The sequence below is a fragment of the Euprymna scolopes genome, chromosome 43 (genome assembly GCF_053919585.1).
Source record: "Euprymna scolopes isolate OS-2025 chromosome 43, ASM5391958v1, whole genome shotgun sequence".
In the NCBI taxonomy this organism is placed as follows: domain Eukaryota; kingdom Metazoa; phylum Mollusca; class Cephalopoda; order Sepiida; family Sepiolidae; genus Euprymna; species Euprymna scolopes.
The window spans coordinates 44,782,402-44,808,275 of NC_136524.1; the positions used below are offsets into that span (position 1 = coordinate 44,782,402).

Here is a 25,874-nt window from a genome sequence, read left to right on the forward strand (position 1 = left end):
TACATCGTCGATTATAGTCTGTAGATTTTAATCAGATTAAAGGATTGGAAGCAGAGATGGCTGGCAGGGGGTTCTCTATAAAAGAATGTCACTGTGTGACTTTGTAAAAGTTGAAAAGTTGAATGAAAACAAATGTTGGGGTCGCGTTCATTCATAAAATACGGTCAGTTGATTTCATACTAGTAAAAAAAAAAAAAGCAACAAACAAACAACAAAAAAAAACATAACATAACAATAATTAGTCACTTTACTCCATGTGATAGCGACAACAAACAAGTCAGGAGCACATTGTGAGCATTGCTATATGGTCTCCATTTATTTAGTTATTTTATCTTTTTTTGTTGTTGTTATTCTTGTTCAGAATTCCTTCTATATTTAAATAACTATCTGTATGATGTACATAGCCGTGCTGAAATGAAACTATCATATTCCAAAAATCACGTAAATTGATCAAGTAGTTTTATTTTTAAATAAGAAAATCATTTTTATGCGACCAATAGGAATTCGTAGACATGACAACAAAAATCTTGCAAGTTTGAATTATTATTGAGTTACTTTCTTTGTTTCTGGGAATTATTTTCAATATAGCGACGCGAGACAGTCACTCTTCAGATACTATTAAATTTGATTTTCTTGTCTTTTATAAAGTGCAAAAATACTCATCCCAGAGACAATTTTATCAGGGAGATTGTTTATAAATATGAGGAATAATAAAAGTCCAAGGATCGACCCCTGAGGCACCCCCACCTGTATATCATGTTGTTTTAAGGTTCAATCAACGAGGACAACCTGGATTTTTCTCTTATTTCCATACTGTTGGTTGGAAAGAAGTTTAGTTTCTATAAGGTGGTGGACTAATTAATTAAAGATTCAACAATTTTGGCAAAGAGAGGGAGTCCAGAAGGCAAGATTCGGTAAGGCATTTCTTGAAGAGTTTGGAAAAAACCGAGGCAACCTCAGCAGAGTATTTTTTTTTTTAATAGTATAGCTTTGAGGTATCTAGGTTTTTTTTTATGATATGAACTTCGAATGGGGATGATTTTCAGATCATCAAGTGTGATTTCTGTCTGCAAAGGAAAATCTGGAGAGGAGTGGTTTGCTAGGTCCAAAGTGGAGTTAGAGGCAAACTATCAGGAAAGGTTAGCCTTCTTGGTTGCTGTGAAAACCACTTCAAGGTTGTTGGATAATGGGGGAATTGTTGACAGTTCATTATTTACTGCACTGTTATAACCTTTTCCGAAATTGCGAGGTTTTTAATTTCTGAAACTCAATATGCTTACTGGTGGTGTCGGTATGTCTTCTTAGCTGTGGCTATTTCGCTCTTATAATTATTTTTAACTTGAGTATACTTTTGTCTATTTGTACTGGATGTATGTTTGATAAATCTGGTGATTGCATGCTGGCTTTGAGCAATGACAGCAATGCAAGTAGATATGAACCATTGGCGAGAATGGGGTTTGCTATAGAACTTCCGTGTGGGAGCATGCACTTCAATTGCCACTTTGAACCATTCAGTAGCCTCATTTACACACTGTTCCGCAGGAAGAGAAAAGATATTTCCCTATTGGGCATCTCTGATGTGATCTTTGATGGCTTCCCAGTCAGCCTTCTTGTAGCACCTTGTTTTTAGTAATGGCTCTTCAGTTTGGGGTCGAGGGTTTAGCATATTATCTATCATTATTACAACATGATCAGAACTCCCAATCTTTGGGCACTGTGGTCAGAAATAGGTCTAGAAGTGAGGCTTGCTTATCCTGTCGAACTGGGAAACAAGACGGGAACATTATTGTCTGTACCAAGGAATGGGATATAGAAAAGTTATGTGTGAGGTTACTAGCTGCATCTGTGTAACTAGAGAAGCCAAGCCAGTATTTGTGGTGGGCATAAAATCACCAATTACATGTACTTGAGTGTTAATATCTAGAGCGCTGCATTTATGCTGTGAAAGACATGGTTGAGTAGGGTACAGTTCTGGAATGACAGAGAACGGTAAAATATTAGTAACTAGCGCTATGTTGCAGATTCACTCTAAAGCACATAAAACCCTTATTGTCTGATTCTAGTTTGGATTCCCTAGTCAAGGGAGAGTGTTATGAATATAGACTCCAAGTCCATGCATGTGTCCGTCTGAGTCCCTATAGCAAAATGGGAGATAACCAGGCATGTTAAAGGAGTGTAGGTAAGTTTTTACATAGCGCTAAGATGTCTGGGGAGTTTGCTAGGAGAAATAATTCTATATCGTCTAAGTTAGTTCTAAATTCATGGATATTTGTGAATGTGGGCCTCAAGGGAAGGGGCGAATTGGTTTTGTTGGAGTGTGCATCTGGGGTCTTTTTTTTTTTTATTCAGGTGTCAGTTTATGATTTATCAGGAAAAGAAAGTTTCACACATTTCACAGGTATATAGTTTTCCCCTCCCCCTTTTGTTGCATTTTACTTCAGTCAAAGTTCTCAGAAATCAAGGGACTCCCTCCCTGGGGGCTAACACTTGATCTCTATATGAGATACATAGATATTCGAATATCACATTGAATCTCCTTTATGTCATAAAGAAGTTAACAATATTAATTTTTTTTCTCTCTCACCAATTGACCATTAAAATATGTTATAGTATACCTTTATTTTTGGTCTCTTGGTCTTAATGGATCCCAGGACAAGAATTCATCTAGTCTGGTGGAGTGTCCAGAATCCTGCTGTTACTTGAGGCAACATCACTTGGAGAAAGTGCACCGTTTCTCATAAAAGCCCATGTAGGTTAGCCATACAGAGATCTTATTTGGGCCATAATTTTTTAATATTTAGTCAGGGTTTACTCCTATGAAAAAGTATCCTCATGCCAGACTGTCCTGACAAACCGTTGTACAGACACTCGTTTCTAGTAGGTATTCAAATTCTCTCTTCATTAGTAGTATACAGGGTGACTAAAAAAGATGAAAATATACTCACACTTTGAATGGTGACAAAACCTTTATGGACAAAGAATGAAATGGAATGTCTTTGAATACAGAAGACAAAATGTAATTAAAGAATCATGTTTGCAGATGTGCAAATTCATGACACTTATTGACCTGACAACGGTTATAACAAAGAGAGGCCTTAAACATTCAAGTTCTTTCCAGTAGGCATTCAAGGTGCTCTCTTTCAGTTGACCTGAGAACGGTTATAACAAAGAGAGGCCTTAAACATTCAAGTTCTTTCCAGTAGGCATTCAAGTGCTCTCTTTCAGTTGACCTGACAACGGTTATAACAAAGAGAGGCCTTAAACATTCAAGTTCTCTCCAATAGGCATTCAAGTGCTCTCTTTCAGTTGACCTGACAACGGTTATAATAAAGAGAGGCCTTAAACATTCAAGTTCTCTCCAGTAGGCATTCAACGTGCTCTCTTTCAGTTGACCTGACAACGGTTATAACAAAGAGAGGCCTTAAACATTCAAGTTCTTTCCAGTAGGCATTCAAGTGCTCTCTTTCAGTTGACCTGACAACGGTTATAACAAAGAGAGGCCTTAAACATTCAAGTTCTTACCAGTAGGCATTCAAGTGCTCTCTTTCAGTTGACCTGACAACGGTTATGACAAAGAGAGGCCTTAAACATTCAAGTTCTCTCCAGTAGGCATTCAAGTGCTCTCTTTCAGTTGACCTGACAACGGTTATAACAAAGAGAGGCCTTAAACATTCAAGTTCTCTCCAGTAGGCATTCAAGTGCTCTCTTTCAGTTTTAGGGTGAGAGATGCTGGAGAAAGTGAATGTGCATAATACCAAACATAAAACACAAGTTGACCATTGGGACACACACAAACACACATATATATATATATATATATATATATATATATATATATATATATATATATATATATATATATATATATATCTTTAAAAAATACTTTGCAAGGATGCGATAGACGTAAAATAGTTTTATTGTTAAAATGTTTTTTATTCAATAAGTCTGAGGAAAGGCTCTTTTTGTGAAAATTTTCAAACGACATAATGTTTGGATTTGTCCGATTGGTCTTGAAACAGTTGTAACTAACAATGAAATACACTATTTGTTGCTATCAACCCATTCTTTGAAGTTTTGGTTTTTGTTACAACAGTATATATATATATATATATATATATATATATATATATATATATATATATAGTCATCCACATACAGTACTGTTTCGCTGTTTCACAGCTCATCAGTGCGGCTAGACAGGCAACTACCTCAAGCCAGGATTGAAACCCGACCGTTTGTACGGCAGTCAAGGCTCCTAACCATTACGCTATTGGCGGCTGCTTGAACGAGTAGTGAGTTTAACGATGTTTTAACATCGTCCGAAATACCTCCGCTCGATTTGTTTACACAAAGAGCGTCGCTTATATGCTAATGGTAATTCGTTTTTCACTTCTCAATATGCTCAACTCAAGGTGAGGAGCATTATAGTCATCCACATACAGTACTGTTTCGCTGTTTCACAGCTCATCAGTGCGGCTAGACAGGCAACTACCTCAAGCCAGGATTGAAACCCGACCGTTTGTACGGCAGTCAAGGCTCCTAACCATTACGCTATTGGCGGCTGCTTGAACGAGTAGTGAGTTTAACGATGTTTTAACATCGTCCGAAATACCTCCGCTCGATTTGTTTACACAAAGAGCGTCGCTTATATGCTAATGGTAATTCGTTTTTCACTTCTCAATATGCTCAACTCAAGGTGAGGAGCATTATAGTCATCCACATACAGTACTGTTTCGCTGTTTCACAGCTCATCAGTGCGGCTAGACAGGCAACTACCTCAAGCCAGGATTGAAACCCGACCGTTTGTACGGCAGTCAAGGCTCCTAACCATTACGCTATTGGCGGCTGCTTGAACGAGTAGTGAGTTTAACGATGTTTTAACATCGTCCGAAATACCTCCGCTCGATTTGTTTACACAAAGAGCGTCGCTTATATGCTAATGGTAATTCGTTTTTCACTTCTCAATATGCTCAACTCAAGGTGAGGAGCATTATAGTCATCCACATACAGTACTGTTTCGCTGTTTCACAGCTCATCAGTGCGGCTAGACAGGCAACTACCTCAAGCCAGGATTGAAACCCGACCGTTTGTACGGCAGTCAAGGCTCCTAACCATTACGCTATTGGCGGCTGCTTGAACAAGTAGTGAGTTTAACAATGTTTTAACATCATCCGAAATACCTCCGCTCGATTTGTTTACACAAAGAGCGTCGCTTATATGCTAATGGTAATTCGTTTTTCACTTCTCAATATGCTCAACTCAAGGTGAGGAGCATTATATATATATATTAGTGTTGAGACGATTAATCGGAATCAGAATTGGGAATCGGAAAAATCGGAGCTTTTTGGAGTATCAGTATCGGAATCGGAAAAATTTTAGCCTATTTTCCGATGCCAAAACTGATTCCTTAAATTATCTTTTTTATCTGATTTTGGTTTAAGAAACATCTTCCAGTACTTGTAGTAATAATAAAATGATAAATATTTATTGATTTAAACATCCAGTAAGACTAAAATCTCTGTATCATCCCCTCACAAGTATGTTTTTACCTTTAAGAAAATATAAGCGCATTTAAGATGTGGTTTTAAAGTAATCGGGACAAAATTACACTTTTATAGTTAAATATTTAAATTTATAAAGAATCGGAATTGATAATTGTATCAGAATCTGGAATTTAGTACAGAATCAGTAATTGTATCAGAATCAGGAAAAATATTGGAATTGTCTCATCACTTGTAGCCATCGACATACAGTCCTGTTTCGTTGTATCACAACTCATCAGTGCCGCTAGACTAGCATCTCTCCCAAGCCAAGGATTGAACCTAGAACCATCGTGTTGACAGTCGGCAGTTCTCCCACTTGACCACAGAAGCGACGCCTGTAAATAACTCGTCGGAATGTCTATTTAAATACTTTTGCAGTGCTCAAACCGCCTGTTTGTAAACAACAAACAACGAGCTTCGCATTTTTCAGCCAATTAAGTAGCGGGTGAGATTATTTACGACGGTGCTCTACTCAAAGGGGCGGGGGCTTAAAATATATTTGTAGTCATCTAGATACAGCCCTGTTTCATTGTATCACAACTCATCAGTGCCGCTAGACTAGGATCAATCCCAAAGTTATTCCGAAAATATTCCAGATTTCATTAAAAAAAAACATTTTATTTGTATACAGTTATTTCTGTCCACTTCAAAATATCATGGTCACTTACGAAAATATATATTGTATATTTATATATTAACTACAATGAGGCTGTAAACATTTTCTCTATTCTTTTACTGATTTCTTTAATACTTTTCAGTCTTGTTACTCACACAATATTTCAGCCAATGTAACCTCCGATCTTCTTCACGTGTATCTTGTCAAACTCGTGAATCTTTCTGTCGACTTTCAGAATTTGCACAGAATTTTTATTTGTATCTCATGCAGAGTGGGGGTGGGGGATCGTCTTCTCTCATCCCATCAGCCATGACCGGCTAAAAGTCTCAAAGCAATTCGTATTTGTATTCTGAGTACCGCCTGTATTGAAGATTAATCTCTCACCCTCTAGAAGAGGAATTTTGCCAAGTACATTATGCCACAGGTCCTTTCAGATTCATGAGTTCTACAGAAATCAGCAAGATATATCTTCTTTTTTTTTTTTTTTTTATCCAATTTTCACCCCAAACAAGACACAGTGCCACTTTGAAGAAGGGAACTACTATCAGGGACATAATTTGCAGGGGAATTATGAAGGGAGATATTTAATTGAATATGCTCTGACGAACTCATTGCACTTGCACTTCCACGACATACATATGCCTGACAAACCCATATAGCAGCAAAATCCCACCGCTTCACTCTTAATATCAGAAAACCTTCTACTCTAATACCTTCTTCCATCAAACTGCTAGACATTGGTTGGTTGGTTGTTTTTGTTTTACGGCATATCAACCCTTTTCGGGTTATTTAATGCCGAATCCAAAGATTTTGAAGAAGAATTTTTTAGTAGAATATATTTGTTGTTTTCACGTCGGTTTCTATTTAACCCATAGTTGGAACCCTAACAGGTACTACGGGTCAGAGTGGACCTGGGAGCAATGGTAATTAAAGGGTGGCTCCACACTCCCCAAGTCCGTAAGCTGGGGCCTCACCACTGGATATAGTTTACGGTCATATCCAGGACCCCCATTGAGGGGCTCTTACCCTCTGCAGGGGGGCAGTCGGTGTATTCTAATGCCCCACCGACAGGGCCAGCTAGACATTGGAATTCCCTTCCTATTTTCTTCTTTCCTGATTTTGCTAACATGCAGATGTTTAAATGTAATGTGAACAGACATCTTGCTGCTCAACTCCCCTCGCTTATCTTACATAGTTCCCAGTCGATATGGTCCCAAATAGTATTTATTCCTTTACGTCCAAGTGGCAATATGTCTTATTTAGCATGAATAGGAGTAAAAAAAAAAATTTTTTTTTTTTTTTTTTTTGCATTTGTCAAAAATTGTTTGTTGTAGATTTTGTTTGTTTTCGGTTTATCTGTTGTTAACTATATTGCATGAATGCTTACACACACACACTTGATTAAAGCCACCACAAATGAACCGTTTAGTATTCAAATTTTGTAATTAAAAAAGTAATTTTCTTCTGAAATTACTTTCTGTCCGCTAATTAAAATAGCTGTCAAATGTCTAAAGACACCGAAGGAAAAAATAAGGAAAGAGAAAAAATATAACACACACAAAAAAAGAAAAAAAAAGACGAAATATTACACAGTCAAGAAGGTTGGAGGCTATATCGGCTAAAACATTGTGAGAATAACACTGAAGATGAGTGCAATAATCTCAAATAAAACATCTTTGAATATGTTATTGTCACTTTTACTTAGCCAAACACGAATAAATAAAATTAAAAAAATGGCAATCGATTTTGTTTGGAGGTTGTCATTAATTTCAGACTTAGAAGATAGTAATAAAAAAGGGAGGGTACCTGGCTATTAATCCTAAGTGCGAAGGTTTGCCAGTCAGACTTATGATTAGTGACAAGATAAATCTTTTTTTATAACTAGTTCTTTCTTTAAAGAAATAAACATCCACAAGCACGCACATTGAACAACCATACTGAATTTCTAGTGTGTTCAAAACAGATATCGATGGAATATTATACTGAGATTAAGAAGTACTTTAAAACAGTTTCAGAAGGTTAAAATTATGCAGTTTGATAAAAAAAAAAAATTTCTTGTGTTTGTTAAAAGTTATTTATTTTATTTATTTGTTTATTTATTTATTTATTTTCGGTTTATCTGTTGTTAACTATATTGCATGAATGCTTACACACGCATTTGATTAGAGCCACCACAAATGAGCCATTTAGTATTCAAATTTGGTCATTAAAAAAGTAATTTCTTTCTGAAATTACTTCCTGTCCGCCAATTAAAATAACTGTAGACTGTCTAAAGGCACGAGAGGAAAAAAAAAATAAAAATTTTTTTTTTTTTTTTTCTAATTTAAAAAAAAAAAAAAAGAAGAAATATAGCACAGTCAGATTTATTTAATGTCTTAATGAATAGAAACAAGTTTGACACAAGGTTTATACCTGAGGAATACAAATCTGATCATGAAGCTCTTAAAATTTCAATTAAAAAGCGCATTCTCTTTTAAATTAGGTTTCATAGCCACAAGTCGAGTATTATTTATTTGTGTGCCTAAACTAATTAATTCCTCAACAATTGATGCAAATCGAAATGGGTGTCTGTCTACTGATTCTCATTGCTCTCAATTAATCTCTTATTATTAAAAACAAAAAAATAGCACAATTGAAGAGTAAAGGATAAAAACAGTACACTTATTCTGTTAATGGGCCCGGAGACTGGGGTTCAATCCTTGATCGAGTCATATCAGACTAAAAAAAAAAAAAAAAAATGATACTTAATGCCACTCGACATTATAAAGATGAGGATCAAGAATAAGTGGAGCAATCCTGAGAAAGGAGTGATACCTTCCCCTACATCTCAATATAACAACTAATGAAAATGGAGCTTTCAGATCGCCCTCGTCTGTGGCCGACCACTTTACTTCAAAAATAAATAAATAAATTCGGGCCAATTATTTTGAGGAACAATATTTCTTGGAGGTGACACAAAAACTCGTTTTTAATATTTTTGTTTTATTTATTTGTTACTAACAGGGCGCCCGGTGTTGCCCAGACGTTAATTATGCTTAAATATAATATTTTAGTTTATGAAGATTTCATGTATATCATTATAGTGTTAATTTTCTATCGATTATTATATATTACATTGTACCCTATATATATATATATATATTTACTAGTGATTTCAAAAGTAAAAAAGAAAAAAAATATTACCTGGGTGCCATCAGCTAGAATTGAAACCAAAACATATAAGCTCTAGCCTTATTTGTTACCGTTTGAGTTATTACCAGATCGATAAGAAATAGTTAAAAAATGAACCGACTTTAATATATAAATGTATCTATTTGCATATTCATAGACATAACGCTTTAAGTCGACTCACATCTGCTAAGTTACAATTTTTTCAATTTTGATCATTTAGAAGTTATTTTTAATGGTTAAAGACTCATAAAGGAATGGTTCACAAAAAAAATGTAATCATTTGATCCACCTTGTGTCACTCTAAAACCTTGCATCTTAGAGTAGATGCTAGTCTTGTGATGATTAATCGGAATCGGTATCGGAATCGGAAAAATTTGAGCCTGTTTTCCGATGCCAAAACCGATTCCTTAAATTATCTTTTTTTTTTATTTGATTTTCGTTCAAGAAACATCTTCCACTGCTTGTAGTAATAATAGAATAATAAATATTTATTGATTTAAACTTTCAGTAAGACTAAAATCTCTAGATCACCCTCTCACAAGTGTTTTTCCATGCCTGAGAAAATATAAGCACATTTAAGATGTGTTTTTTACAGTAATCGGGACAAAATAACAACTTTTATAGCTAAATAATTAGAGATTTATAAAGAATCGGAATTGGTAATTGTATCAGAATCTGGAATTTAGTACGGAATCTGTAATTGTATCAGAATCAGGAAAAATATTGGAATCGTCCCATCACTAGTAGACGCACTTTGCAAAAAATGGAGACAGACAGGCAGACATAGTGAGTTTTATAAATTGTTTAATCTGTGTTGCAAAGCAAGTATTTCTTTGTGTCTGCTGTTAACCATACAGTCTTGTTTTTTTTTTGTTTTTTTTTTAAATTAAATTTTGTTTTTTAAGTTTATGATTTGATATTTTAGAGTTTTTACCATTTGTTATTTATGTTGCAAGAAATTGCTGTTTGTTCAGAAGTCGGAGAGAGTTGCAACCTTGGTTGAAGTGAGTGTAATGATGGAGGTCTGAACAGAGCTGAAAGAGAGAAACAGACCAAATATCAAGGTCCCATGTATGATATGAAAAGAAATTGGAATCTTAAGGAGATATCAATCATACCAGTTATTATAGGTGGCACATCGCCTAGGAAGAAGAACCTGAAGTCCTACCTAACTAATATTCCTGGTGAACCAAGTGCAAAAGAGATCCAGATAAATTGCAATTAAGGGAACAACGAGGATACTAAAAAGAGCTCTTGGTTGGTTTTAATAAAAAGCAGGGCAATGTTGGCAGCTGGTTGATTTGGTTTCGAAGGAAAAAAAAAAAAATGTCGTACCTAGCTGATAATGGAAACAACTTGATACTCTTTCCATGTCATAAACGCATCACATATTTTGAATTCTATGACTAATTTTTTCTAATTATTGTCAAGATGCACCTGAGGAAGTTTGAAGGTTACATCGGTTGAAACATTGTGAAAGTAACACTCAAGATGAGAACAGTAGCCGTGTGGTAGATTAGAACTCGATTGCGAGATGAGCAAGCATTAAAAAGCTATCCTTATTACGTCTCTAAATTTTTAAGCTGAGGATTGGTTATTTGTATTATTTGGATCCATCGAACTACGGGGGGAGGGGTTCCACCTCAAACAAGGCGAAGTGTAACTTTGAAGTAGGGGGCCACTATCGGGGACATAAGTTGCAGGGACATTATGAAGGTAGATGAGTAGCAAGATGTCTGATCACATTACACTTTAACTTCTGCATGTCAGTACAGTTGGGGAAAGCAGAATCCCGGAAGGGAGTTCCAAAGTCTAGCAGTTCTGAGGAAGAAACTATTGGAGTAGAAGACTTTCTTGCACCTAGGGATATCTACTGTGTAGGGGTGAGATTCAGTTGCTTGTCAGGTTTGTCGGAGGTATTTACGTCGAAGGGGTACAAGTGCTTGTAGTTTGTCAGAGCATTCACCATCAAAACACTTGTAGAACAGGCAGAGGGATGCAAGATTTCATCGCTGGCACAGAGACTGAAGCTTAGATGACAGGTCAGGACCTCGTTTTGGCCAACTCATCCTTTGGCCTTCTTCAAGTGATTAACTGGAATGGGATAGGAATGCAGAGTCTTGCAACTGTATCTTCAGTAATTACTGCCTTCCATAGTTGTTGTCGTTGTCTCACCACGTTTTTGGCCAACTAATCCTCTGACCTGCTTTGGATAGGATTGAAACTGCTATCTTCAGACAAAGCTTGCCTGAAATCGTAGACACTCAATGTGTCTATCCACTGCGCCATTTGCCTCGAAGGCAGCAACAATTATGAAAGGCGATAATTACTGGGGTTACAGTTATGAGACTCAGCATTCCTATCCTGTCGCAGGTAATAATCTGAAGAAGGCCATAGGATGAGTTGGCCAAAACATGGTGAAAATGATACTTAAGATGGGAACAGTAGGCTGATGAATCCGAATAATACGAAACTACCCCTTTCCTTTCTTTGTTTGACTTACTCATCTTTCTTCTTTCGTTTTCACTTCTTTCCTCATCGGATTTTTACATCGAGATGCGATTCCGATGGATGCTACACAACACAAATGGTTCTGATTGTTTACTCTCTTTCTTTCTCCAGCCAGTTTCCATATGCTCTCTTTGTCACTTCCTAAAGATACCAAATGGAGCTAGAGTCAGAGAGGTGGAGAGTCGATCTTCGCGAAATCGACGATATATTAATTCTTGCCAATAACACAGAGGAAATAGAATATTTAAAGTGTATATTTCAGAATAATTCCGTTCTTAACTTCACATACGAACTAAGTACTAATAATAAAATATCGTTTTTAGACGTTCTCATTGACTCTAGTAGTGGTGACTCCCAATAATAATAAAAATAAAATAAAATTTATTATATATTATAAAAAAGTATAGACAACAAGCCTTGTAATGAAAAACAACATTTCGCGGGCTAGTGACCTGTTGGAAAGGACCAATGTAGTTTACAAATTCAGCTGCCCAATAGGAAAGTGTATTTCCAATACTGGTAGCTACATTGGTTCAACAACTAACACATTGTTGCGAAGATTGACTCTCCACCTCTCTGACTTTAGCTCCATATCACAACATTTGAAGGGACATGGCTGCCATCATTCGGAATTTCGAAGAGTATTGCAGAGTGAGAGAAATGTAACTAGGCTAAAAATACTCGAGGCATTGTACATTAAAACAAAGAAACCTCAGATAAATAATATTAATTATGAGTGCAGCCGAAACGTGTTGGAATGTTTGGGATAAATTTTGAATATGTGTGTGTGTGTGTGTGTGTGTGTGTGTGTGTGTGTGTGTGTGTGGATATAAATTATATATATATATGTATATATATATATATATATATATATATATATATATATATATATATATATATATAAAGTCCGCCCAACTAACTTGTAACAAGCTATCACGTGACTATAAAAAATGTATATATATATGTAATTAAAAAAAACAAACAATTTCTACATTTATTTCTACAATATGCCCGAGGATGATAGAAGTACTTCTGTCGAAAGCGCTCGCGATTATGGATCCAACTTATACAATTTTGAGAAGAACACAAAAAGGACTATTCGGAGATTGGAGAAGATAAAAAGGAAAATTGTAAAACAGAATAATTCCGTGCTATTCAATAGTATTTGTCTAAATATGCATATATATATATATATATATATATATATATATATATATATATATATATATATATATTGTTCGTTAGTTCATATTTTTCATCTCCTTCCCAAAATCCCGTTGGTGAGTTTGCACTTGCTAACTGGTGACCCATTGATGTTTTTACTTGTCTTTTCATTTGTCAATTTAGCTACATATTTATTAACTAACGGGGGTACCCGGCGTTGCCCGAGTGTTTGTTTCTGGGACGGGGAGGGGAGAGTTTTAAAAAATGTTATGGTAGGTAAGTAGGAAGGATCAAACCCGGAGTCATGAGTAAAAGTAGGAAAATAAAGTGTGAAAAAAACAAAACAAAAAAAAACATCTGCAACGTTAACAGTTCGGCCACCAAGAAAAGTCCATTCCAGTTGTTTAGGAAAAAAAAAAAAAACGACTACGGTAGGTCGGCGCGAACGTGAAAATATAATGTGAATTGTCCAGCACGCTAACCACTACGCCACAGAGCACTGCAGCTTAGTTTAGTGATTTTAAATAACTTCACATGAAAGAACTACGAAGCCAAACCGGTGTTCTCTTCTCAACTGTTCCTTGTGAACGATCCCCAAACGGTGTTAAGTGGTGGCAGGGGGAGGAGGAATTTATTAGAGAGAAAATATTTTACCACTTCCATTGATCTTAACCAATTTTGGCCGTGACTTCTCAGCAGAAAAAGTATAGAAATCTAAGATTCTCGAGGAATTTGAGGAATAATAAGCCTATAACACACCTCAGATATTGTTCTGCCGTTTGTGCATATTATATTTGCATGAAATATCTTGATTTTTAATCCTATTAATGTCAAAATCAGACGTGAAAAAATGAGTTCATTTTATTTATATAGAGATTGTAAGCGCTGTCCCCAACAGTTTCCAAGGACTTCAGTAAAATACATTACATGTAGCCAGGAGCAGCACTACAGCCCAAACAATCCAAATAATACAAAATATCGATGCTGTCAGATGTATTGGCCAGTCGTAAAATACACATAAAGATGTTATTTTAATTTTTATTTTTTTTTCTTACAAAGGAGTCACCACTTATCAAGGCATGGAGGCCACTCAAGGATAAAAGTTAATAAGCATACAGTGGTCAATGGGACAATGTCGTAATAACTGTTAGTAGAAGAAATTTGGTAAATTGGATTAATTAAGGGGAACGGCTCGTCAAGAACTTGTTTACGTTGGACTTGAAGATGACCATATTGGAAAGTAGGCAAAAATGATTTCAAAAGTTAAAAATAAAATTTGTTTAGTGTCATCAGCTGGAATCGAACCCCAAACATCTGGCGCTTCAGCTATAGTCATTATTTATTGCTTTACCCTTGGTCATTTCCGTCTCGACTGTCGCCATGGATATAAAAGGTCCACAAAAAAAGTTAGTCAATTTACTCCTGCCTAGGTTAACTGTTTTTTTTTATGTTTACTCATTAACAGATATTTTTACAGGCTAAAAACCAAGTCGAAAGTGTTTCCCAGGTCCAAATACCCTATATATCAAGTTTCGAATATGTAAATAAAATATTCAGGGAGAAGTTTGCTAGAGACGTTTCGCTTTCACAGACAGACAAGGTCACTTATATATATATATATATATATATATATATATATATAATGTAAGAGCAAACAGTTAATAAAACATGTTAGAAAACACTTTGATAAAGAGTTAAAAACATATTTAATCTGAAAAGGAAACACTTGATAAGTGGATAGTCCTTAATCCGTGGAGTTTCAAAGAAATACTTTCCTTCTCATCAGAGGGTAAGATTTAGCAAAAGGCGGGATCGAATTTTGCATACAAAAGTATTTGATGAAACTGCAAGTAAGTCAAAGATCTTACTTGAAAACAAAAAAAGTGAAACAGAGGGAATATAGTGAAGAAAAAGGTGATTTCATGTGAATGGATAGTCTGGTGAAAGGTGAAGTATCCAATGCCGGTAAAATCCCAAAATATAACTCCAACAAAGTTAATTGAATTTCCATTTGCACAAGTAAAATCCAAGGAAATCACGTAATAGGAAGATGGTCCAAAAGCATTTCAGCCCGGCGTTGCTCAAGTGTTTGGAGGTGTATGTTGAGCAAAAAAAAAAAATAGTGGTAGTAGGAAGGCAGGTTTGAATCCATACCGCAAAGGAGGAAAAGAACGGGGAAAAAACCTGACGTCTTTGCTGTTATGACCACCGCCAAACCAGAAGTGACGTAGGTTTAAATTAAGGCTAGACAATCGAAAGGAGAGGATAACTTTCGAAAATATCGGCGAAAAAAGCGCCCCCCCCCCGTAGAAAAGTACCCAGTTCAAGGTGAAGATATTAATGTTTATAGCCAATTTTTCGATATTTGTCGTCTGAAAGGTCGAACTTCAAAGCGATACTGATCTTGCGAAAATCTGTCGCCTCTGTCGACAATTTTAGGCAGACATGCAAACAGACGTACATACATTTATATATTAGTAACTCAAATTTTCGACCCAAACCGATTAAAAAGCTTGCCCTATCTCTGAATATCCTTTATGTAAAATTTCAAATGTTTAGACCAGAAATTGTCTGAGTAATTTGGAAGAGACCGCAGAGGTCAAATTTTTTTAAACTTTGACCCCTATTATGACCCCTTAACATTTATTGTTTTGGGCTCAAATACAGTCATTAAGTTAGATCCATGTCCAAGGAACCTATATCTAAAATTTCAAGTGTTTAGACCCAAAATTGTCGGAGGAGTTTGGTAGAGTTCTCAGAGGTCAAATCGTTGAGCTTTGACCCCTTAACAGCAAAATCTCTGGCCGAAAACCGATCACATCGATTTTCCCAAATCTCAGTACCCTGTATATCAAATTTCGAGTCTGTAGACTAAAAATTGACAGAGTTATTGTGTAGGGAAATGTACACAGACAGACACACAGACACGTTCACTTTTATAGATAGATGATTAGCGTTTCAAATTGCAGCTTTAAAAGAAAAAATGTGGAGTGTTTTTATTTCCTATTTTTATTTATTTATTTATTTTTTTTTTGTACTCATTTGTAAAATTCCTTTAAAAGTTTTACTTGGAAAGCACGCCATTTCCTAAGTCCATCCTTGCAGAGTAATGACCACGAAGGGACGGTGCCACACCTTCCGATATTAGCCCAAACCAGTACTATTCGCTACTACCCCATCCCCAAGAACAAAATATATTTTTACTTGTTATAAGATCCATGTGTAGTTTGTATCTCGCTGATGCCATTAAGAAAATAACCATTCTTCGTCAGGTAGCAAATAATTATGTTTGGTTTACTTGCGAAAGAGATTGATCTCACATCAATCAAAACAGTGTAATGTTTTCTTAGTCCGTTCTTTTGTTATTTGGACCGAGGCATCAGCCATTTTTAGAAGAAAAATAGACATTCCTTTGCAATATACTTTTGGTATTATTCCAAAGAATATTATTATAAGAACTTTGACTAAAGTATTTTTGGTTTGGAGATTTTGTTAAGTTTTGTCAATCAAAAATCAAAGAAGAATGCTTTGATTCTTGTTCAGGGAATTGTTTTTAGTAGTGAACTAGTTTTTAGCCATTTTTCTTTACTAAGCCTATTGCCTATGGATCTGAGTTCTTGCTTCTTGCTGAGATCCGTTTTTTTTTTTTTTTTGTACGCATTTTTGGGTTATTCCTTAGCAATAGTCGTATATCAATCTCTCTCTTTCTCTCTCTTTCTCTCTCTCTCTCTCTCTCTCTCTCTCTCTCTCTCTCTCTCTCTCTCTCTCTGTGTATATATCTACTAGCAGGACCTGCTAACCAGCGTTGCCCAGCGGAAGCCTGTCCGTCTCCTCGCAAAAGAGTAAATTATGATTGTTGTTGTTGTTGGTGGACACTGCCATACCTGAACAATTGCGGACACTGGCGGCCATGGCCGAAATGAAATAATCTTGCCTTCACTGGCGATTAGTGCTAGCTTAGGTGATAACATGCAGGTTTGAATTTACAAAAACAATTAAGGGAATGTGTAAATCAGTATCAATTAATAAATTCGTTTTCAGCATACCCTAACACCTATAAAAGCAATCATTTTAAATGTTAAGGTGGAAACAAGGTAAAAAATTACCGTTTTATTTCTTTGTTTACATAGTTGAATTTTCAGTAAAACAATACCAATAGAAATGACAAAAATTACCATCAGCTGGTGAATATATAGTTGTTGCTTATCAGGATTCCTGGTATCCTGGCACTGTGAAAGCTACATCAAGGATTCATGTATAGTACAATGTATGGTTGCATCTCAGAAAATAGGGGTGTATTTTGGGCCAGATGGAGAGGATTTATAAAATTGAAAATTGGACTAGTCCCAAAATGCATAAGTTCTGGTCGACTATGAGAATTTCCATCTTTTACAGAAATCCAAAATCTATATGAAAAATTTTCTTTGATTTATTTCTGAGATTAATTCATATATACTCAAGTTTTTCTTTTTCTTTGAAAGGAGTAGTAAATACCGGCCATAAATGGCTACACTCCAGATTAAGCTCTCCTTTGGTGAGGAGGCAGGAAAATGCTTGCTCTCAATAAAGCTATATTTAAATACCACTATAATACTTAGTTTTGTTCATGAATAGACACCCGCTGTATGATAACATGTGCCAGTTTAAAAAAAAATTGAAATTTATAATTCATGACTTATGGTAAAGAGATTTGAATACAAAATCAGAAAGAGCACACAATTTTACAAAAGAGTGCCAAGTTTCATGAGAATAGCTTGAAAAATAAATAAATGGTGGCGAAATTACCGAATTTCTTGAAACGTTGAGGTCCGGAATTTAACCCACTTTTTCTAAAGAATAATGTCCACGGAAAAGCCTAAATTTTGGCACTTAAAATTCTCATAACTTTTGAACTACTGATGGTATTTGCATAATTCAAACGTTTTTAAGCATCTTTTACATAGCTCTTTTCATGCAGGTTGATAAAATAACAATTATCTAAAAAGAAAAAATCAACTTGTAATGCTAATATATATATATATATATATATATATATATATTCAGGCAGACATTGTTAAAAATAACAGTAATCTTTTGTTTAGTAATACCTTTTTTATTTTTTGTATTATCTTTTTTGTACATACATCGAACGTATGGATGTATGGTCCGAGCATTTTTTCTTCTCAAAGTGTCCGCGGTTTTAACTTTTCGTGAAATCGTCTTCACATCATGAGGAATGTATGTTAGTCTCGACAAGGAGTTATGGGAAAATTTATTTAAATAGTAGTTGGGGTACGAGCGAGGTTCATTGGTTCTGCTGACAACTACTATTTAAATATCAAATATTTCTTTTTAAATATGTAAATTGATCAACTAGTATTTGTTGTTGTTGTTGTTACATTAGAAAACATATTTGCTTTGTTTTTGGTTCAAAAACGATTTCAACTTGCAAAGAAAATGCAATCAAAATAATCGTTTGAAAAATTGGAGACGCTAAAAACGTAAATGGCTTTTATTATCTTCAATTTTATATCTTTAAAAAAAAAAAATGTAATATATAGAAATATAAGGAAAAAATGAAATACCAAAAAGAACCATTCGTAAAATGCTGATAGATTATTTGTGTATTTTATTATTTAAAATTAAAAAAAAAAAAATTAAAATAAAACACTTAAGTGGAACGATTTTATTTATTTCTCATGCAAACCAATTTAAGAAAAAGAACATTTAGTTTTATTCATTTATAGAAGTTTGTTTATGTCAGGAATGTACAAAAAATAAGATGTATAAATCTATTTAAAAATAAATAAAATTAGAAAGAGCACAATCAGTAAATTGCCGATTAAATAAATAAAAAAAAAGGCTTTTATAGCTTTGTTTTCATTTATTTACGCATGCTCAGAATTTTTCAAACCAGAAACTGTAAACCAGATGGACGATTTCATCGCCCAAGCAAGATGATTAGAGTTTTACAATATAATAGATATAATGCTTTTAGCACACAACAGGGTTCATTCTACAAAAAAAAAAAAAAAAAATCTTCATATAATACATAATGAGCAAAAAGGTAAGGCGAATACGATAAATAAAATAAAATATACCTATATTTGTTTTTTTGTTTGTTTTTTTTTTATAAGAAAGGATTATTCCAGTCCAAGATACATATAAGAAACATATTTAAACATGAATGTTATAGGATATTAGCTCTTTTCTTTCACCATTTGGTTTATCTTAAACCTCATGTCAAACACCCCATATAACCTTTAGTCCATAAGCAAGGGGAATTAGTATTGCCCGGCGCATGCAATAATATTACAATTGTCCTTCTCTCTCAAATATTTCTGTAGCATAGCTGAAGATCAGTTCCGCCATTTCACATTCCTCTCAGGGGAATCAACATGCTTCTTCTCCTTGGTAAATATTTTCCGTAGGCTTCGTGCAATGGACGGTTCCTTGTGGCATAGTGGAGGATCAGTTCTTTTACTCCATTTTCTTCAGCGGGATCAACATTGTTCTTTTTTCCAGTAAACATTTCCATAGACTTCCTTCAATGAGTAGTTCCTCATGGAATAGCTGAAAAACCGTTTATTTATTTATTTTTTTTCTTTACGTGAAGTAGTTACATCTTTCGCGTCTCCATGGAATGTATCCTCATCTCTTTTGTGGTCCTGTTCAGTGACAGCCCCTTTGCATCCCTGCGTAAGGCAGTCAAATCTGTATTCATTTCGCCCTTTTATTAATTCCAACCCTGCAGGATTGGTTTAGGCGCACGGTATTTTGGGGCAGTTACCATGGATTCGCGTCACTACGTGATCGGTGGTGAGGCGGCGCTCGCCGCTTTACGTCTTTACTGTAGGCTGTCGATGTCTCGAATGTCAATTTTTAACCGTCTTTCGATGCACGTGATTTTTTTTCGATGAATTGTTTAATTTCCATTCATTTTCCCTTTGGCAGGGTGGGTGGCGTAAATAGATAGAGAGAGTGAGGGGGAGGGGGGGGAGAATGAATGGGAATACACTGTGTGGGAGGAAACGCATATCTAGGTTACTTCCGTTTAGATGTTAGCCGTAGGTGTTCGAAGGAGGGGAGTTTCTAGCTGTCTAATAATTATAAAAGAGAGGAGAGATCGCTTAGCCTCTTGTGTATTATATACCCGCCATGAGTTACCGTTATATATATACATATATATATATATATATATATATATATATATATATATATATATATATATATATATAACTACTTCATTTATTCGCATAAATTCAATATATGAAAGTATAGATTTATGCGTAAACTTTAAGTATTTACTTCAAAAGTGCTCAATACGTAGGTAGAGCTAGTTAGTAATTTATAAAATATATATGGCGATTAAGCTACACTGAATATTCTGCGTTTCATCCAACTATAGGATTCGTCAGGCTTATGCGCGAATTCTGTCGTTGCTTCTTGTTTTTATATATGTTGAGGATTTCTAGTCGGCCAATCAGCTTTCTAGTATCCACCGCGCCCCTTCCTACCAGCCAATGTATATATATATATATACGAGCAAACAGTTAATAAAACATGTTAAAAAAACACTTTGAAATGAGTTAAAAACATATTTAATCTGAAAAGGAAACACTAGATAAGTGGATAGTCCTTAATCCGCGGAGTTTCGAAGAAATACTTTCCTTCTCATCAGAGGGTAGGAATTAGCAAAATGCGGGATCAGATTTTGCGTGCAAAAGTATTTGATAAAACAACAAGTAAGTCAAAGATCTTACTTGATAACAAGTATTTTATTTTATATATATATATATATATATATATATATATATATATATATATATATATATATATATATTATGACTTCAAAGTTTCCAAATTACATTTAAATCTTGATTCAAAAGTAAAAATTACCAACGAATATGATTTTGGGGGTTTGTATTACTGTACACATAGATTCGAAAAAGTTGTCAAAAAACAAATATATAACAAATAAATGTTATCAAAGGCAAGATAAGTTACTTTTCTACCTAACTGGATATTTTTTTTTCATTGTTTTTAGTTAATGTAACATGTTTATTTGGCTCGAAAAACATACAGTGTTTACCGATGTATTTGAAAATTGCAAATGGCGGGGGACTCTCTGTTGAACAGGGTAAGTTAGGGAAAATGAGTTAAAACTAAAAAACTAAGCAAAATACTGTTAGAAACTCACTCAATATATGTTACCGTAACATAGGCCGACATATATTCGGTGGGTTTTTAACAGTATTTTGTATATATTTTTTAGTTTTAACTCATTTTCCCAAACTTACCGTGTTCAACAGAGAGTCCCCCGCCATTTGCAATTTTCAAATACATCGGTAAAAACTGTATGTTTGTCGAACCGAATAAACATGTTACATTAACTAAAAACAATAAAAAAAAAATATATCCAGTAAGGTAGAAAAATAACTACAAGAAACCTTCTCTGCCACCAATAGCAATGGCCAGTAACTCCCTGTCTGAGAGTACATCTTTCAAACTGCTTGGCCTAACGTTCGCAGGAAACCTGAGCTGGAACAATTATATTGAAAACATTGCCAGGGCCGCTGCGAAAAAGGTAGGCTCTCTCTACCATGCTAGAAAACTACTGACATCTGAAAGTGTCCTGTATCTCTATAAGGCCACCATTCGCCCATGTATGGAGTATTGTTATCACATCTGGGCTGGTGCATCTACTACTAGTCTCTCGCTCCTAGACAAGGTTCAAAAAAGAGTCGCCAATCTGATAGGCCCTGAACTGGCATCTAAGCTTCAGCCTCTGTCCCATCAACGAAACGTTGCATCCCTCTGCTTGTTCTACAAGTATTTTAATGGTGAATGCTCTGACGAACTGCAGATACTTGTGCCCCCACAACGCAGACACCCCCGACAAACCCGACAGGCAGCTAAATCCCACCCCTACACAGTAGAGATCCCTAGATATAAAAGATCTTTCTACTCCAGTAGTTTCTTCCCCAGAACCGCTAGACTCCGGAATTCCGTTCCAGGATCCTGCTTCCCTAACTGTACTGACATGCAGAAGTTCAAGTGCAACGTGAACCGACATCTTGCTGCCCAAATCCCAACATAGTGCCCCAGTAGTTGCTGACCCTGATAGTAGCCCCCTACGCCAAAGTGGCAATATGCCTTGTTTGGGGTGAAAATGTAATAAAAGAAAGAAAAAAAAAAAAAAAAAAAACTTGCCTTTGATAACAATTATTTGTTATATATTTTTTTTTTGACAACTTTTTCGTATCTATGTGCATAGTAATACAAACCCGATTTTTTTATGCATGCTTTAAGAAAAAAACTTTCTTAGATGTACGGTCAAAATATTGGCAAAGAGTCTTAAAATGCAGCTGAAACGACAGAGAATCTAATGGATTACTAATGGATAACTAATAACAAGAAAAGTAAATGTTATTATAGATGTTATTTGTTGTTGTTGTGAAATGGGTTGTGATTATTGCGACACAAATATGAAGAAATAAATGGATGGAAATAATTCTGATGAGATCAGTAATATTAAATGATTGATTTGCAATTTTACAACTGAAAGAATTCATATGTAACGAAAAGTATTTAATTGCCTGCTGCATCGATTTCAGCAGTGTCCTCCATTTTGAATGTTCATTGTTTTGTATTATCATCTGGTCGATCCTGGGGCAGATAATTCTGGGCAGATCGATTATGCTTCAAAATGTTATTTTGTAAGGGAGATAACTGTGGTGCACAAGAGTTACTTCCCTATAAAAATTTTTCGCTAAACAAACTTAGTTATTCATCTAACAGTTCAATTGTGTTCATTTCTGGCTTTATGTGCTTTTCTAATGGAGATTTTTTTTTTTTTTTACTTGCAGGTGAGGAGTATGATGGAAATCAACTCTGGAAGTGACCATACAGACAATTATAGCAAGAAAATCCGTGGAATCCTTGAGGAAGACACACCTGTCGACGAAACTGACAATTATGGCCGGACATTGTTGCATAATGCAGCCCACCAAGGGGACGAACAGGTGGTCAAAATGTTACTCTCAAAGAATGCCAACTTGGAGACTGCAGATCGAAATGGTCAGACAGCTCTGAATTTAGCCGCTCGCCAAGGACATACCAGGGTGGTGGAGATTCTGCTCAAGGCCAGTGCAAAAGTTGATCATGCCGATAAAGACGGATGGACAGCATTAAGATCAGCTGCTTGGGGAGGACATACTGAAGTAGTAGCATTGCTTCTTGAAGCCGGCACAGAAGTCGACCATTGTGACAGTGATGGGAGAACGGCTTTAAGAGCAGCAGCTTGGGGTGGTCATGAAGATATTGTCCGTAAATTGCTAGAACATGGCGCTGAGGTTAACAAAGCTGATAATGAAGGGCGTACCGCTCTGATAGCAGCAGCCTATATGGGCCATGTGGAGATCGTAGAGCACTTGTTGGATAAGGCTGCTGATATCAATCAAGAAGATTGTGACGGTCGTACGGCCTTGTCCGTGGCTTCGTTATGTATTCCAGCTAGCCAAGGACACGAAAATGTGGTCAGTTTATTACTGATGAGAAATGCGAAAGTGGATCACAGGGATCACGACTCGATGACACCGCTTTTGGTTGCCGCCTATGAAGGTCACCACGATGTTTGCGAATTACTTCTGGAATGGGACGCAGATGTCGACCATTCTGACAACAACAATAGGACCCCATTATTAGCAGCTGCATCCATGGGTCATGCTAAAGTAGTACGCCAACTACTGTTTTGGAACGCTGCCGTCGATACAATTGATTCCGAGGGCCGCACTGTACTAAGCATTGCTGCCGCTCAAGGAAGTGTTGAGGTTGTCGGTCTGCTTTTGGATCGGGGCCTTGATGAAATGCACCGTGATAATGCTGGATGGACTCCTCTACATATGGCAGCCTATGAAGGTCACAAAGAAGTAAGTCAATTAATTTTAATTGTGTAAATTTTATAAAAAGAGTGTGGCAATAAAAATGAAGGCATGTAAAGGAGCAGTGTGATGATGCATGGAAGTGAAATTTGGATATTAAGGGTTGTGGACATGCGTTGCATGGAGAGAAATTATATGTATGAGCATAGTGCATTATTGATTTAAAAAATAGTGAGCTATTCCTATTGATAATATAGGTGTGAAAAAATAACAACTTTCCATATACATACATATATATATATATATATATATATATATATATATATATATATATACTGTGTAAGCAAAAACAAGACTTCAAAACAAGGTGTTGGTGGCAACAAAAAGTGTATTTCAATTTACGTTACAATTGTTTCCATGTCCAGTTCGACAATTTCAAGCATTATGTCGTTTGAAAATTTTAAAAACCAGCATTTCTTCAGACTTTATGAATAAGCACACTTTTGGCAATGGAGCATTTTTTGAAGAGAAGGAAGGAAGGAAGGGGAAATCCCTAGCTAGAAAGGCATGTGAGAAACATCTACCTTTGTTGTGGCTACGGAAAATCCCATTTAAATATTAATATATCGCCTAATTTTCGTATCCTTATTTAAGAGCAGAGTCATGACAAGTTGTTACAGAGAGCCCTAAGCAATTTTAAATATTTTTTAATATATATCCCATTCGTTGGGTTCCTAAATTAGATCTTGTTATTTCTTTGTTACCCAATACTTAATTTTTAAAATTTTGTTTCGATATTATGACCGAAACATATTAGTATATTAATGCTCAATTATAAAATTTGATAATTTTGTAGCTTACTCTTTAAGTCAACCATTTTTGGCTTAAAACTCATTGGTATATGAAAATTTACTGAATTTCACGAACTCAGTATAATTACATATAAGTCTATATATATATATATATATATATATATATATATATAATCAAAAATAGACAAATTCCCACCACTTAAAATATTCAGAGTCCCTATTTACTTGTCTTCCTATGAGGGCAGAGTTAGGCACAGGGTCAGACTTTTAATGTAAGTAAAATCCAGCTCCTCTAAAAGGGGTACTTCGAATTGGAATTAAAAAAATGAAAATGGTCTCAGTCTGACCGAAAACAGAAATGATAATACGGTATCAAAACAGATACTACACTTTGTTCCTAGTCAAAAGGTCAATTAGTAACATGAACAATAAAAATCACTGATCCTGGATAATCCCAATTTACTACAACCAATTAATCTCTAATTAGTTCTACTTTTATTGTAATTTATGTTTGATTTAATCCGGTTTAACCGGATTAAAATTAATGATTCCTGTAATTTTACTGGATCTAATCTATACCATTTTGCTGTGAGAAACGAACTTTGAGTTTATTTCCTCTGTGTTCCATATAATTTGTGAGATTATAGACTTTTCCATGCAGATGTAACAGAACTTTTAGTATTCGTCATCTTTTGTAAATTAGTACAAAAATAACACTAATGGACTCTCCCACAGAGATGCAGTAGGGGTTTTAATATTCGTCATTTATAATATAAATCTCACATGTATGTATGTATGTATGTATGTATGTATGTATGTATGTATGTGTGATTGTCAGGTCATATCATATGCTACTGGTACCATGTAATCCAGTACTACCTGCCTCATGGTTGGGTCACCGGCGACTAAACTGGTTCCCCCACCAGACTTGTTTGGTGAGGAGGGTGGCTAGTCTCCCTGAAGGATTGAAAACAAGACCTTCCAAAGGGCGGATGAATCCTTTTTGGGGGTCAATGGCCAACTAGCACCGTGTGTGTTTGTGTGTATGTATGTGTGCGTTGGGGTGGAGAGGGCTCCCGTAAGCCATGGTGAAGGCAACCTTTCTAGGAGAAGCAAATCTCTGATTTAAAAAACCATAAAGTGGGAGACCAGTACCTGTATTAAGCTGGTCTGCAGTTTAACTTGTTGCTGGCTA

At 35.5% G+C, this 25,874-nt stretch overlaps 1 protein-coding gene across 1 annotated transcript in view; it reads left to right on the forward strand.

Moving 5' to 3' along the window:
- LOC145268309 (uncharacterized) overlaps positions 1-25,874 on the forward strand; it is a 460,028-nt gene that overhangs the window by 361,843 nt on the left and 72,311 nt on the right. Inside the window, exon 4 of the mRNA XM_080123767.1 lies at positions 22,854-23,915. Within this exon, the coding sequence (XP_079979893.1) occupies positions 22,854-23,915 (1,062 nt within the window). The remainder of the gene's footprint in view (positions 1-22,853; positions 23,916-25,874) is intronic.